The 12,809-nt window shown below is 45.3% G+C and overlaps 1 protein-coding gene and 1 non-coding gene across 2 annotated transcripts; one reads left to right on the forward strand and one right to left on the reverse strand.

Moving 5' to 3' along the window:
• Positions 1-263: 263 nt before the first annotated feature.
• TrAFT101_011199 lies at positions 264-361 on the reverse strand. Its single transcript has one exon. It is a non-coding gene; the product is annotated as a tRNA-Leu (tRNA).
• A 4,453-nt stretch (positions 362-4,814) lies between these two features.
• Positions 4,815-12,512, forward strand: TrAFT101_011200 (Type I Iterative PKS; the record flags this gene model as incomplete). The annotated part of the gene is made up of 8 exons (XM_066129176.1): positions 4,815-5,003; positions 5,092-5,178; positions 5,231-5,288; positions 5,340-5,673; positions 5,754-6,279; positions 6,333-6,885; positions 6,945-11,116; positions 11,181-12,512. 8 exons carry the CDS (start codon positions 4,815-4,817, stop codon positions 12,285-12,287), a joined length of 7,026 nt encoding a protein of 2,341 aa, XP_065985307.1. The 3' UTR covers positions 12,288-12,512.
• Between the last annotated feature and the right edge of the window lie 297 nt (positions 12,513-12,809).

Genomic DNA, 12,809 nt, shown 5'->3' on the forward strand with positions numbered 1-12,809 from the left:
ATGGTGGTAAAGTAAGTGGGAGATGCGCAATGACAGAAACAATGCGCAGCGAGTGAAAAAAAAAAAAAGGAGGGAAAAAAAAAGGGAGGGATACTGCGGGTATTTGCAAGAATATTTTGGGCACCATCGGCGCAGCACTAGGGCGCCCGATATGCACGTCAATCCAGATGAGGAAAAAAAAAAAAGTATTCGGTACATAGTCTTTATTGCAACGTCTTAATGCGGTGCTGCTGTTCTGGACATGGACAAAAAAAGAAAAGTGCTACCAGGACAGGGGTTCGAACCCTGGCATCTCTCGATAATGGTGTTTAAGAAATAGATAACTTAAAACCATCGCCTTAGACCACTCGGCCACCCTGGTTTCCACAAAGTGTGCGACTTATACCTAATTATAAGGCTACACTGGCGCTAAGTCCATTCCCACAAAATCGGCTTTCAGCATTGCCATTTGCCTTGGATATTGACTTGGCTGTTGCCAAGTAAGACACCAAGATGCTGCGCACGTGTATGCGCATGTACTTCTTATGCACTATAATAATTATTATAATAAAGATAAATCCAGAATGATCCACTCGATATCTTTTTCGAAGACTTCGATAGTTTTCAGATGATGAAATTAACATATATACTTGGAGTGTGTATCTTTTTCTAAGACCGGGTATATCCAAAGATGCACGGGTAAATTAAAACCTTGACTTCTACCTTTATATAATTCTCATGACTATCTTCTTATTATTATGTTTCAATCTTATGAAAGCGAAAAAAGCTGCATATAGGATTATCTAGATTATAATATATAATGTCAGTGGTCGTATAGGGTAGGGCAGCGACAATTTGGATTTGGTCTAATACAGCAAAAGATAAGAAAATGCTAGTAATTTAGCAAGAAACAAACACACTATTAATCCGCGAATTGTACAACAAATCTTTGATTCTATCTAATATACCTAATACAGGCAAGATTTTTCTTGTTGTAATGCTAGCCTAATACTGATCCTTAACTGTAGGGTCGAGTTACAATGTACCTGTATACATATGCAGTTTAACACTATCGCCTCATCCCACAATTTTTCTCAGATAATCATATCATAATCAGATCTGATGATGCATAAGTAATCATGGGTGGTCACCCACACTTTGCATAGTGTGGTGTGTAACAGTTATAGATCACGGAAAGTTTATTCCCTAAATCTGATCTGCAGGGATGGCATAAGAAACACGTGCCCTAAGAAGCATAAGCATCTAGAAGGGCATTATACGTACAGTGACTTACTCGGTATATGCACTATTATGATGTACAAGTATAGAGATTTACACACTTGAAGAGAGTACCTATTCGGCATCTTATAAGCGTTTAAAGTATTTTCTTATTCATCTATACCGGCATCGATACTCGGCTGATCTTGAAAGCTCTAATGTTTGGCAATCCTGCCAATCCTTTGCTCCCCTAGATCGTACTTCCACATTTAAATAAGTCATCCAATAATTCATTATTTATTTCTTTAGACGAATATGCTAAATAACCTCTTCCTCTTTAATTTCAGGCATCTGATTATAAAGCAGCTGCCAAGTCACGGATTGCGTACTAGACTAGATAGACACTTGGCGAGTGTGACTACCATGGGTCGCTAAAAAAAAAGGACTGTAGATCTTTCCCTATCTAATAGCTAAGTATAGCTATCCTTGGCCATATCTTGACCGATTGCAGTGAATTGTGGAGGGATTTTCGTCAGAACCCACAGTTCAACATTTTGAGGAAGTACAACATACCAACTCTTCAACCTGGAGAACGGTTTCAAGTTACAGTAGGCAGCGACAAGTATTAGCCCCCTGTTAGATCTCAGATGGCATCTAACGCAGTAGCTAGCTTAGGTATCTTTGCAACTACCCTATCAATTTCCAAAAGAAGGCTGCAGATCACATGAGATCCGTCCATAATAATAGTGGACTCCCTGTGGAATGTCGATCTGCTAGTTGCTATCTGTTTGACAGTTCCAATACGACCCTAAGAAGGGTCCTGTAAACTAGACATAGTGATTCAGATCGGGTTTACGGTATCGGTAGAGAATAGGTATATGTAATATTTGTTAAAATAAAAATGAGGATGGAGCTAGCCATTGCCTTATCTGTGGCGCTTAATCTTGTTGGCGGCGTGTGACATGTGGCATGCTGGTCTGTCCATATAAGGCAGTAAACTTTGCCAAATGAGAACTGACACCGAGGAGGGTTTCTGTTCCCTTTCTAGTCCCCTAGGGTCAAAAAGTGGGGAGACAGGCAGGCGAGGCGAGCCGAGCCGCCGCTAGGGGAGACTTCCGCGTATAATGCGAAGTCAGCGCACGTCTTGCATGCATGCTGGAATTATGACACAGCCGGGGAATCCTTCGTGGAATTACGGAGAAGTAGAGTGGCATTCTGGAGTTGAGGGTACGGCAAGGAACAGCAGCATATACTTCATGCCGCGGCGTGACTGATAACGCCGATTTCGATTAGGCATATGCTTCGACTGCCATATGGATTCGTCACTGAAGGATCTAAATGGGCATGAATGCGTTTCTTGAGAGGCTGGCGTGAGTAAATATGATATCACTCGGATAAATAGTAACGATAATGAACAGCACTATGATGGCTGAGTATTCGTATCTGCAGATAAAATTAACCGCGCAGTATGAGCTCACAATTAAACGTGCTCAAACGCCTGACCATTGTGCATTATTGGTTAGATTGCAAGTGATAGGCAGACAAAGTTTTCTAATGCCCCCAATTTACTTAGTTCAATTAGCCGTTCGGATGTTATTGACATGTTTAAGATGATGATGTGAGACGACGGTTTGAGCCGAAGGAACGATGGATACAGCTGTCTCCACATTTAGATAACACAGCCCGGTGCCTAGATTAATCCACCAGCATGGCATCTTTGTTCTCCTTCCTTTAATCGTGATCAAACGTATCAGGCGTTTAAGAAATGTATAGGTGCTAGGCTCGCAAGACCCTAATTTGGAAATAATAGACTTAGAATCTTCAGCCGACGTTGCACCCCGAATTTTTTTTTTCCCGTAAAGCGAGATAGCTGCAGTAGGAGCGGCATAATTTCGCTATTAACGGTCTTCAGCTGCAGCTAACCTCATTCGGATGCAGATTTAAGCAGGTACTTTATGAGGCTAGGAATAAACGCAACAGCATAAATCTTGATCAATAAACCGTTTGGGTTTCTTTTTTGGCCTAAATTTGCCCAAAATTCGAACGGTCAATGATGTAAACTACATTTACAGGACCCAGCGGAAATAGAAGGATGTCTTGGATATAGGTTGGAAGCTTTGTATTACTTTTTAATTAGTATAGTGTTCGGGTTACCATATATTTCGAGCCAATCACTAAAGCGTCGATATGTGATTCGTATTATCTATGAATTACTAACGCTACGTAGGATACATAATTTATGTAAATTTCAGTCTAATTGGTACAATTTGGAATAAGGAATGACCAAACGTGATTCAATATATTATGCTATCAGCGCAGTAGTTGATTCCTATACAACACTTGAGAACAAGACAGACACTATCGCATACTGCTTATGGTAGCTGGCGGCGAGATTATCATCAAAATATGATTTCATGTATGAAACTCGAATATGGGGAAATATTATAATACAACTTACTTGATGCAGATAATACTCGCCAAGAAAGGATAGTTACACCGAATACTCGCCCTATAGAAATTTTAACTTCTCTACTAGTATATAACTGCATACATGGACGACAATATCATAAATTATCCTTGCTTATAATTCTTGATAAATGATATCTAGGACTGCTTATCAAATATCCCCGACAGAGATTGCAACTTAAAATAGATTTGGTATCTAGGATATGAATAATATTCGGCCTCTATTACGATATAAGGAAAATTATCCAATCGTATAATTCCGTATGTGCGTGCTAGTAGGATTTTAACGTTTTAATTTTTTTTTTTTTTACTCCGGTCGGATTAGTTTCATCCGATATCCTTGTTCATGTGTCAAAGTAAATGCCATCTGGTGTTTCATAGCGCGTCCTGCCGTTAGACGTTGCAATGCAAACGGGACCAGAGATAAACACAGGCAATCTTACGACTCATATGTGCACCCAGCAAAGGATTCTCTGCCTTTATTACGTGGACCTGTATAGTGCTGCTTGCGGTCTTTTCTACCACCCCTGCTGCCGGCTCCTACCTATCATATTTCGGGCTAGAAGCTTACAGAAAGGGAAATATTACCAAGGCCCACGTTCAATAGAGCAATCGAGGCTCAAGTTCTAAATCTTCTCTATAAGGTGGAAATGTATGTGTATATAAAAGTTTTTGGACCATCAATTAATGTTGTATAGTAAACTTTATATGAACGTCTTAATATTCTTCGAAGTAAAAAGAGCAATGGGATATTTAGTTCTTTTTAATTAAGGTTCAAATTTCCTTCTTGGCTTTTATGTAAGTAGCGGCTCCGCGTACATACAAAGTAACCCCAAGGGACCGACTAGGGGCATCGGCCGACCAGGGGTGGAAGCCGAACCGACTCCGACTTTGCATGAGAAGGGCCAACGGAGGTGCAATGTCGTACTAAGCTCGTCATCATCAACGAAGGATCGATGATCAATTACGATACATTGTGCCACGTAGGAAAGGCTTCAAGATGCTATAGATAACGAGAAGAGAGAGGATAGCGAGTTGTGCCACAGGTTGTGATTTTGTATATATAGGTAGGTATGGTCCCGTTACTTGGCAGTCGATCCAGATTATCATTCGGCACGCTCTGAATTCATTTCCACAGAAGAATCATCGTCATGTCGTCCACACATAAGACACAGCCAATTGCCATCATTGGCATGGCTTGCCGCTTCCCTGGTGATGCCAGCACTCCTGAACGCCTGTGGGAGTTGTGTGCGGAAGCTCGAAATACTTGGTCCAAGGTGCCTCCGACCAGGTACAATGGAGATGCATTCTATCATCCTCGACCAGAAAACCTTGGAACCGTATGTTAGGCCTCGTACCATGTCAATCCTGTTCTACTATTATCGGTTGATTGCGAATTTCACGTCCTAATATTTCTGATCTTTGTAGATACACAGCCATGGTGGACACTTTCTGAATGAGGATGTCTCGCTGTTTGATACCTCATTTTTCAGTCTCACTGCGGACATAGCCAGAGTAGGTGCTTTCTTCGTACATTTCCCAAAAGCAATGCTAACATCATACACAGGCTATGGACCCACAGATTCGTATGCTCTACGAGACCACATTTGAAGCCTTTGAGTCAGGTATTATACGTCATTTGTCACTTTCAATGAACATCTGCTAATTCTTCGTAGCTGGCCTGACTCTGGAACAAGTCGCTGGATCTTTAACATCTGTGTTCGCTGGAGCTATGTTTCACGACTATAACGATTTGCAGGTGCAAGATATTGACAACTTGCCTCGTTACTTCCTCACAGGAAACTCGGGTTCCCTGGTAGCAAATCGACTCTCCCATTTCTTTGACCTTCAAGGTCCTAGCGTTGCTGTTGATACAGCTTGCTCCACAGCCATGATTGCGCTCCATCTAGCTTGTCAGAGCATTCGAACTGGCGATGCTACAATGTCTGTTGTCGGCGGAACTAACCTGATTCTATTTCCGTCATCAGGACTAGGATTGTCCAACTTGGGGTAAGTGAATCAATGCACAGTACATGGCATCAGGAGAGCGCTTGGCTGGAATCATAATGCTAACCCAATAAACCGAATAGACTTACAGGTCCCTCCGGTAAATCCTTCGGTTTTGACAATCGGGCCGAAGGTTATGGCCGTGGTGAGGGTGTCTCTACCATTGTCCTCAAGTCTCTTGACGCCGCTCTCCGAGATGGTGACCCTATCCGTGCAGTGATCCGAGAAACAGGTTCAAACCAGGACGGTAAAACGCCAACCATTACGTCTCCTTCACAAGAAGCTCAAGAAGCCTTGATTAAAGCTACTTATGAAAGGGCTGGCCTAAATCCCATCGACACAGGCTACGTAGAAAGCCATGGCACAGGAACAATTGCGGGTGACACAACAGAAACCAAGGCCCTGGGAAACACCATCGGAAAGGGTCGAAAGCCCGATGAGCCTCTCTATATTGGATCTGTCAAAGCCAACGTTGGACACACTGAATCAACCAGTGGTCTTGCTGCCATCATCAAAGTTGTGGAGATGCTAGAAAGGGGTTGCATCCCACCGCACGCCTTATATGAGAACCCCAACGCCAAAATTAATTTCAAGGCACTCAATCTCAAGGTAATTACTAATTTGTTTTTGTGAATCAAAGAGAATACTGACTGGTATTTTAGGTACCAACAGAATTGACGCCTTGGCCATCACACAGTCTGCGAAGAGTGTCCATTAGCAACTTCGGAGCTGGAGGTACCAACACACATGCTATCATCGAAGATGCTAGATATCATGTGCCCGCTAAGGCCAATGGCGTTACTAAGAAGGAGTCACCAAGCCATCGCTACCACTTTACTCTCAGTGCCAGAGAGGAGAAGGGTGCACGAGAGTCAATAAAACAGCTTGAAAGCTATCTGGACTCTGGCTTCCCAGAAGAGCGCCTTGCCGATCTGGCTTATACTCTGACCCAGCGACGTTCACAGTTTGCATGGAGGACAGTATTGTCAGCCGAATCAGTCGACGAGCTCCGTTCTGCACTCAAAGACTCCAGTCTCAACCCATCGCAGGCTAGTTTGGCTAAGGTGCCTCGACTTGGATTTGTCTTCACAGGACAAGGTGCTCAGTGGCATGCTATGGGACGAGAACTCATTGCAGCTTACCCAGTATTTCGCCAAGCTCTGGAAGACGCAGAAAAACATGCCAAATCACTGGGTTCCAAATGGAGTGTCTTTGGTGGGTTCCATTCTCTCAACCTCTAAAATGCAATTGAAAGCTGACATCAAGAATTACAGAGGAGCTATCGCGGGATGAACAGCAGACCCAAGTCAATAAGCCGCAGTTCAGTTTTCCTTTGTCGGTTATCATTCAACTGGCTGTAGTTCGGCTGCTTGAATCTTGGGGTGTGGTTCCAAGTGCCACAACCGGTCACTCCAGCGGTGAGATTTCGGCAGCTTATGCGGCTAAATTGCTCACTTTTGAGGACGCCATCACAATTGCGTATGTCCGAGGCCATCTCACGGCTGAGTATGTGGACGCTGGTAAAGTTCAAGGCGGTATGACTGCGCTCGCCACCAGCAAAGAGGTTGCTCAGGAATATCTTGCAGAAATTGCCACTGGAAAGGCCGTGGTTGGATGTGTCAACAGTCCCAATAGCGTGACTATTTCTGGAGATGTATCTGCCTTGGTTGAGCTCGAAGCGCGAGCGCAAGCTGAAGGTGCATTCTTCCGACGTCTAAGGGTCCCAGCGGCATATCACTCTACGCATATGGATCCTCTGGCTGAAGTATATCACTCGAGTCTCGATAAGTACTTGCAGAAGCCCGAACTGCCAGAGTCAAACATTATTTTCTCATCTCCTGTTTCTGGAAAACGTGTGGGAAATAGCGAGAAGAGATCTTTGGCTGAGCCTGGGCATTGGGTTCAGAACATGGTGCAGTGCGTTCAATTTGAGGACGCTCTGAAAGACATGCTACTATCAGACCAATCTGAGAAGACTGGAGGCTCACAGTTTACTGTCGATGCCATTATCGAAATTGGACCTCACGGAGCTCTCCAGGGACCTATTCGCCAGATCCTCGCTGATCCAGTCTTGAAGGAGTGCAATGCAACAAACGGCCCTTCTCTGAAACGTGGAGAAGACGCTGTTCGCACTATGGGAAGCTTGGCAAGCCGACTCTTCTGCCAGGGATATCCCGTTAACTTTGAGGCTGTTAACTTTCCCGAACCTACCAAGAACCTGCAGGTTGTCCATAATCTTCCATCATATCCGTGGAACCACGCGAAATACTGGGTCGAGGCACCTGCAGTAACAGAAGCTCTGAACAGGAAATTCGCTCACCATGACCTGCTTGGATTAAAGGTTACCGGCTTAAACTCAGACGTTCATATTTGGAGAAATGTGCTTCGCATTTCCAACGTTCCTTGGCTGGCAGATCATGGCCTACAAACGCAAATTCTGTTCCCTGGTGCTGGTTTGGCTACCATGGCGATAGAAGCCATGCACCAGATTGCCACGCCAGAGGAGCAAGCACTTGGAGGCTACATGCTTTACGATGTCAACTTGTACAGTGCCCTGATGGTCCCAACAACGGACGATGGAGTAGAGGTACAGCTGATACTTCGGGACCAAAGCAAGCGGACGTTGGACACTCTTACCTACAAGGAATTCTCGATCCTTTCTAGAGGAAGAGATGGCAAATGGATCGGACACTGCAGTGGTAAAGTCGGAATCGCCAGTGACAAGCCACAAGTCCCTGTTGTCATGCCTAAAGACACCAAATTAACTTCTCTTGATTTGGGAGTCTTCTACGAGCAGATTGCTAACGGAGGCCCAACTCTGGGACCCGCGTTCCAGACGGTGTCATCTGTCGATTTTGGTAGTGGCCATGTGCTTGCGTCCATCACTGTGACTGACAATATTGCACTTATGCCTAAAGAGTACGAATCTAAGTATTTCGTTCATCCCACAACGATGGACGCTTGTTTCCAAATTGCTTGGAGCACCATGCCTCCGGCTATTCTGGAAAAGTTTGGTCTCTGCTTGCCTGAGTATGCTGGGAAACTGTACCTCAGCTCCAACACCAACCAGAAGCCCGGTACAAAGATGAAGGCTGTCGCCAGGCTCACTCACCTAGATCTTCATGGCTTCGAAGTTTCTATCACTTTGTCTGAGATTGATGGCGATCAAGAACGGATTGTTTTGAATGCTGAGCGCTTAAAGGTCAAATCTCTTGCTCTCAAGTCTGCTCAGACCTCAGAGGAAGTAGATAACACTGCTACGTTGAAGCCTGTCCACAAGCCAGACCTTTCTAAGCTGTCTGCCAAAGATCTCCAGAGTGAGAATAAGCTCAAGGAGTACGTCAGCCTCTTTGCTCACAAATATCCCCGTGCCAAGATCTTGGAAGTTGGCGCCGGCGCACGAGCTACTTCCGCTGTTATTCTCGGGGGGCTTTCACAAGAGACTCCAGGAACATTGTCAGCCCATAGATATGATTATGCAGACATCTCTGCTGAGTCATTCCCAGAGGTTGAGAAGCAATTTGGGCAATTTGACAGCCAAATTCGGTATCAAGAATTTGATATCGAAAAGAGCCCTGGCGAGCAAGGTGTTAATGCTGAAAGCTATGAGTTGGTCATCGTTTCAAACGTTCTACAAAATGCTACAGATGTCAGCAAGAGTACTAAGCATATTCGCCATCTCTTGAAGTCTGGAGGCACAGCATTGGTCCTAGAGAAATCTCTGGATGCAAAGCTGGAATCAGTGTTAGCTGAGAATGGCTTTCACAGCTCAGAGGTTGTAGTGCACGGCTCTGAATACTCATTTATCGCAGCTACCGCCACTAGCAATGCGCTTTTCCACACTGTGACCTATCCCAAGGAGACTGTCTTGATCCAGCTGCCCAACTCTAAAGACGCAGCACCTCAAAAATGGCTGGATCAGCTTAGCCAGTCGCTTCATGACAATACCGGTACGGAAGTTTCGGTTGCCGAGCTCGGACAGGCGTCGTTGCAGAACAAGACTGCTATTATTTGGGTACAGAGCAAGGACAAACTTTTGTCTGATACCACTCAAGAGACCTTCACTGCCCTGCAGACAGCACTGCTAGAGGCTGACGGCATCATGTGGGTATCACACGCTGGAGATGGCAACGAGGCAGAAGCTGCGATGGGTCTGGGTCTACTGCGAACTCTCAGAGCTGAAGATGCATCGAAGACATTTATCAATCTTGACTTGGACCCAGAGCGAGGATGTTGGGATCCATCTGCAATCCAAGTGGTTGACGATGTATTCCGTTACGCTTTGAACTCCAACAGCCACGAGCATCGCGAGTATGAGTTTTCAGTTCGCTCAGGCCGGTTAAACATTCTCCGATATATCGGAGACCAGAGCATTAATGAGCAGTTTGGAAGACTGCAAGGCAGAAATCCACCTCAGCTCAAAGAATTTTCATTCTCGGGCCCATACACATACTTGGAAGCTACAAGTCCTGGTTTATTGGACAGTCTTGTCTTCAAAGAAGATGAGGCTCTGTGGCAATCTGGTACATGGAACGAGGAGATGGTTGAGATCACACCGCATGCATTCGGTCTCAACTTCCGAGACGTTCTTATCGCATTAGACCAAATGCAGGAGAAGATTATGGGATTCGAGTGCTCAGGATATGTTAGCCGAGTTGGGTCCAAAGTCACCCACGTCAAGGTTGGTGACCGAGTCTGCGCTCTCATGCAATATGGAAACTGGGCCAACAAGGTTCGCACGCCATGGCATAGCGTGATGCGTATTCCAGATAGCATGAGTCTGGAAGCAGCAGCTTCTGTCCCCATTATCTTTGGAACAGCATATCACGCTCTGATCAAACTTGCTGACCTGCAAGAGGGTGAAAGCGTTCTGATCCACTCTGCAGCTGGTGGTGTCGGATTGGCAGCTATCGCTATTGCTCAATACCTGAAGGCGGAGATCTATGTCACCGTTGGTTCGGAAGAGAAGCGAGAATTCCTTTCTAAACAATATGGCATTCCCCGTGATCGCATGTTCTCTAGCCGTGAAATATCTTTTGCTGAAGACGTTATGCGAGCTACTGGAGGAAAGGGAGTAGATATCGTGTTGAATTCTTTGGCAGGTCCTTTGTTGCAGGCTAGTTGGGATTGCGTTGCTAAACTCGGACGCTTTATTGAACTGGGTAAACAAGACTCTCAGGGCAACAAAAGCCTGGGTATGAGAAATTTCAGCAATTCCACGAGCTATATCGCAATGGATCTTGTGATGCTAGGAATTCACAGTGGCAAGACACTTTTCAACTCCTTCCGGGGCGTCATAGATCTGTTTGCCGCTGGAAAGATTAAGCATGAGGTTCCCCTCTTGCTTTATGAGCTGGGTAACCTGCGAGACGCATTCCGTCAAATGCAACGCGGTCGCCACATTGGTAAATTTGTCATTCGCGCCACTGAAGGTGACCTGGTACCGGTATGTATTAAGAACATTCAATCTCTTTTCTTCTTCTCTTCCATGTATACTGACGTGTCTATAGACAATTGTAACCCAAGCTCCGCCCAAGTTTGACCCTCTTGGTTCATACCTTATTATCGGTGGACTTAGCGGTATTGGTCAAGAAATCGCCTTCTGGCTCGCCAAGCAAGGAGCGAAGAACCTGATCCTGGTGTCGCGACGAGCAGAGGAGCAAGAAGATGGCCCAGCACTTGTCGCTGCTCTTGCTGAAGCTGGAGCTCAAACAGTTCTCCGCAGCTGCGATGTGACTGACAAGGCAAGCCTTGAGAGAGTTGTTGTTGAAGCTCGCAAGAAGGGGCCAATTCGTGGTGTTGTCCAGTCAGCCGTGGCTTTGTCAGACTCTGTTTTCACCAACATGAGTCAAGAGAAATGGCATGTTGCGGTGGGTCCCAAGGTTAAGGGAACTGGAAACCTGGATGAGCTCTTCCAAGACTCTGACCTAGAGTTCTTCATTATTCTCTCATCCGCCACATGCATTCTAGGAAATGGTGGACAGGCAAACTACACGGCAGGAGGAAGTTACCAGGATGCTCTCGCATGGAACAGAGTCAGCAAGGGCTTGCCTGGTGTTTCCATTAACATTGGTAGTGTGCCAGCTGTAGGTGTAGCTGCTCGTGCTGGTGTTGGTGCTAAGTTGGAGAGAGCCGGTTACCGTGCTCAAGAAGTGCCTGAGCTTTTGAGCCTCATTCAGATGTCTATCCTTCACCCACGCTTGGGCCAGATAGTCACCGGACTTAAGAGCTGGACGACTCCAGGTAGTCTGCAGTGGCGTTTGGAGCCTCGGTTTGCTCACTTGTGGCTTCCTGGCGATGGCGCTGATGGAGAAGGTTCAGCACAGCAATCTCTGAAGGATCGTCTCATCAGCAGCCCAAGCGAGACAGCGCACGGCCTATTGGTTGAGGCTTTGAAGGAACGTCTAGCTGATGTCTTCGCAATGTCCGCGTCCGAAGTCGATGCCGAGATGCCTCTCACAGCTTACGGTGTGGATTCCCTGGTTGCAGGAGAGTTGCGAAACTGGCTAGTGTTGAACGTTGTTGGCGGTGTTAGTATTTTTGATGTCACACAGAGCAACTCACTCAAAGACTTAGCGGGCAGGCTGCAAGAGAGGCTTGCTGAGGAAGCGAAATAAGCTGCTCGGGATTATGATGGAACATTTGTGAGATGTGAGAAGTAAAACTTGGAGATTGTTAGCATATCATCGGCTGAAGGATTGCTTTAGGAGGAAACACTTGTTAAGATAGAAATACTTAAGGCTGGACCTTGAGATTGGCATCTTTGCTATAGGTGTAGTCATATAACATTTGATATATGAGATAGTCATAGCTTGCAGAGTAGTACTGTTAAAGGATTTCCTATAGATTGTTAAATTTAAAAAAATGTGTCTTTGTATTGCATTCTGTTCAGTGTTGCTGGCTGTTGCAGTGATAATAAAATAACTTCAGAGAAATGCTAATTAATGTAAACACAATATCCTTTTGCTTCTGGAAGAACCGGCGTACTGAACCGATATTTTCAGGCATGGTGTGTGTGGCCCTTTGCATCACCCTAGCTAAGTAGATGGTAAAAGAGTACAGGATATAGAGGCTGAAGCTCAAACTGAAACACTTCAATTACTTTCTGTGAACGCAAGACGATACACACCTAACATAAA

This window comes from Trichoderma asperellum, chromosome 7 (genome assembly GCF_020647865.1).
Source record: "Trichoderma asperellum chromosome 7, complete sequence".
Lineage (NCBI taxonomy): Eukaryota > Fungi > Ascomycota > Sordariomycetes > Hypocreales > Hypocreaceae > Trichoderma > Trichoderma asperellum.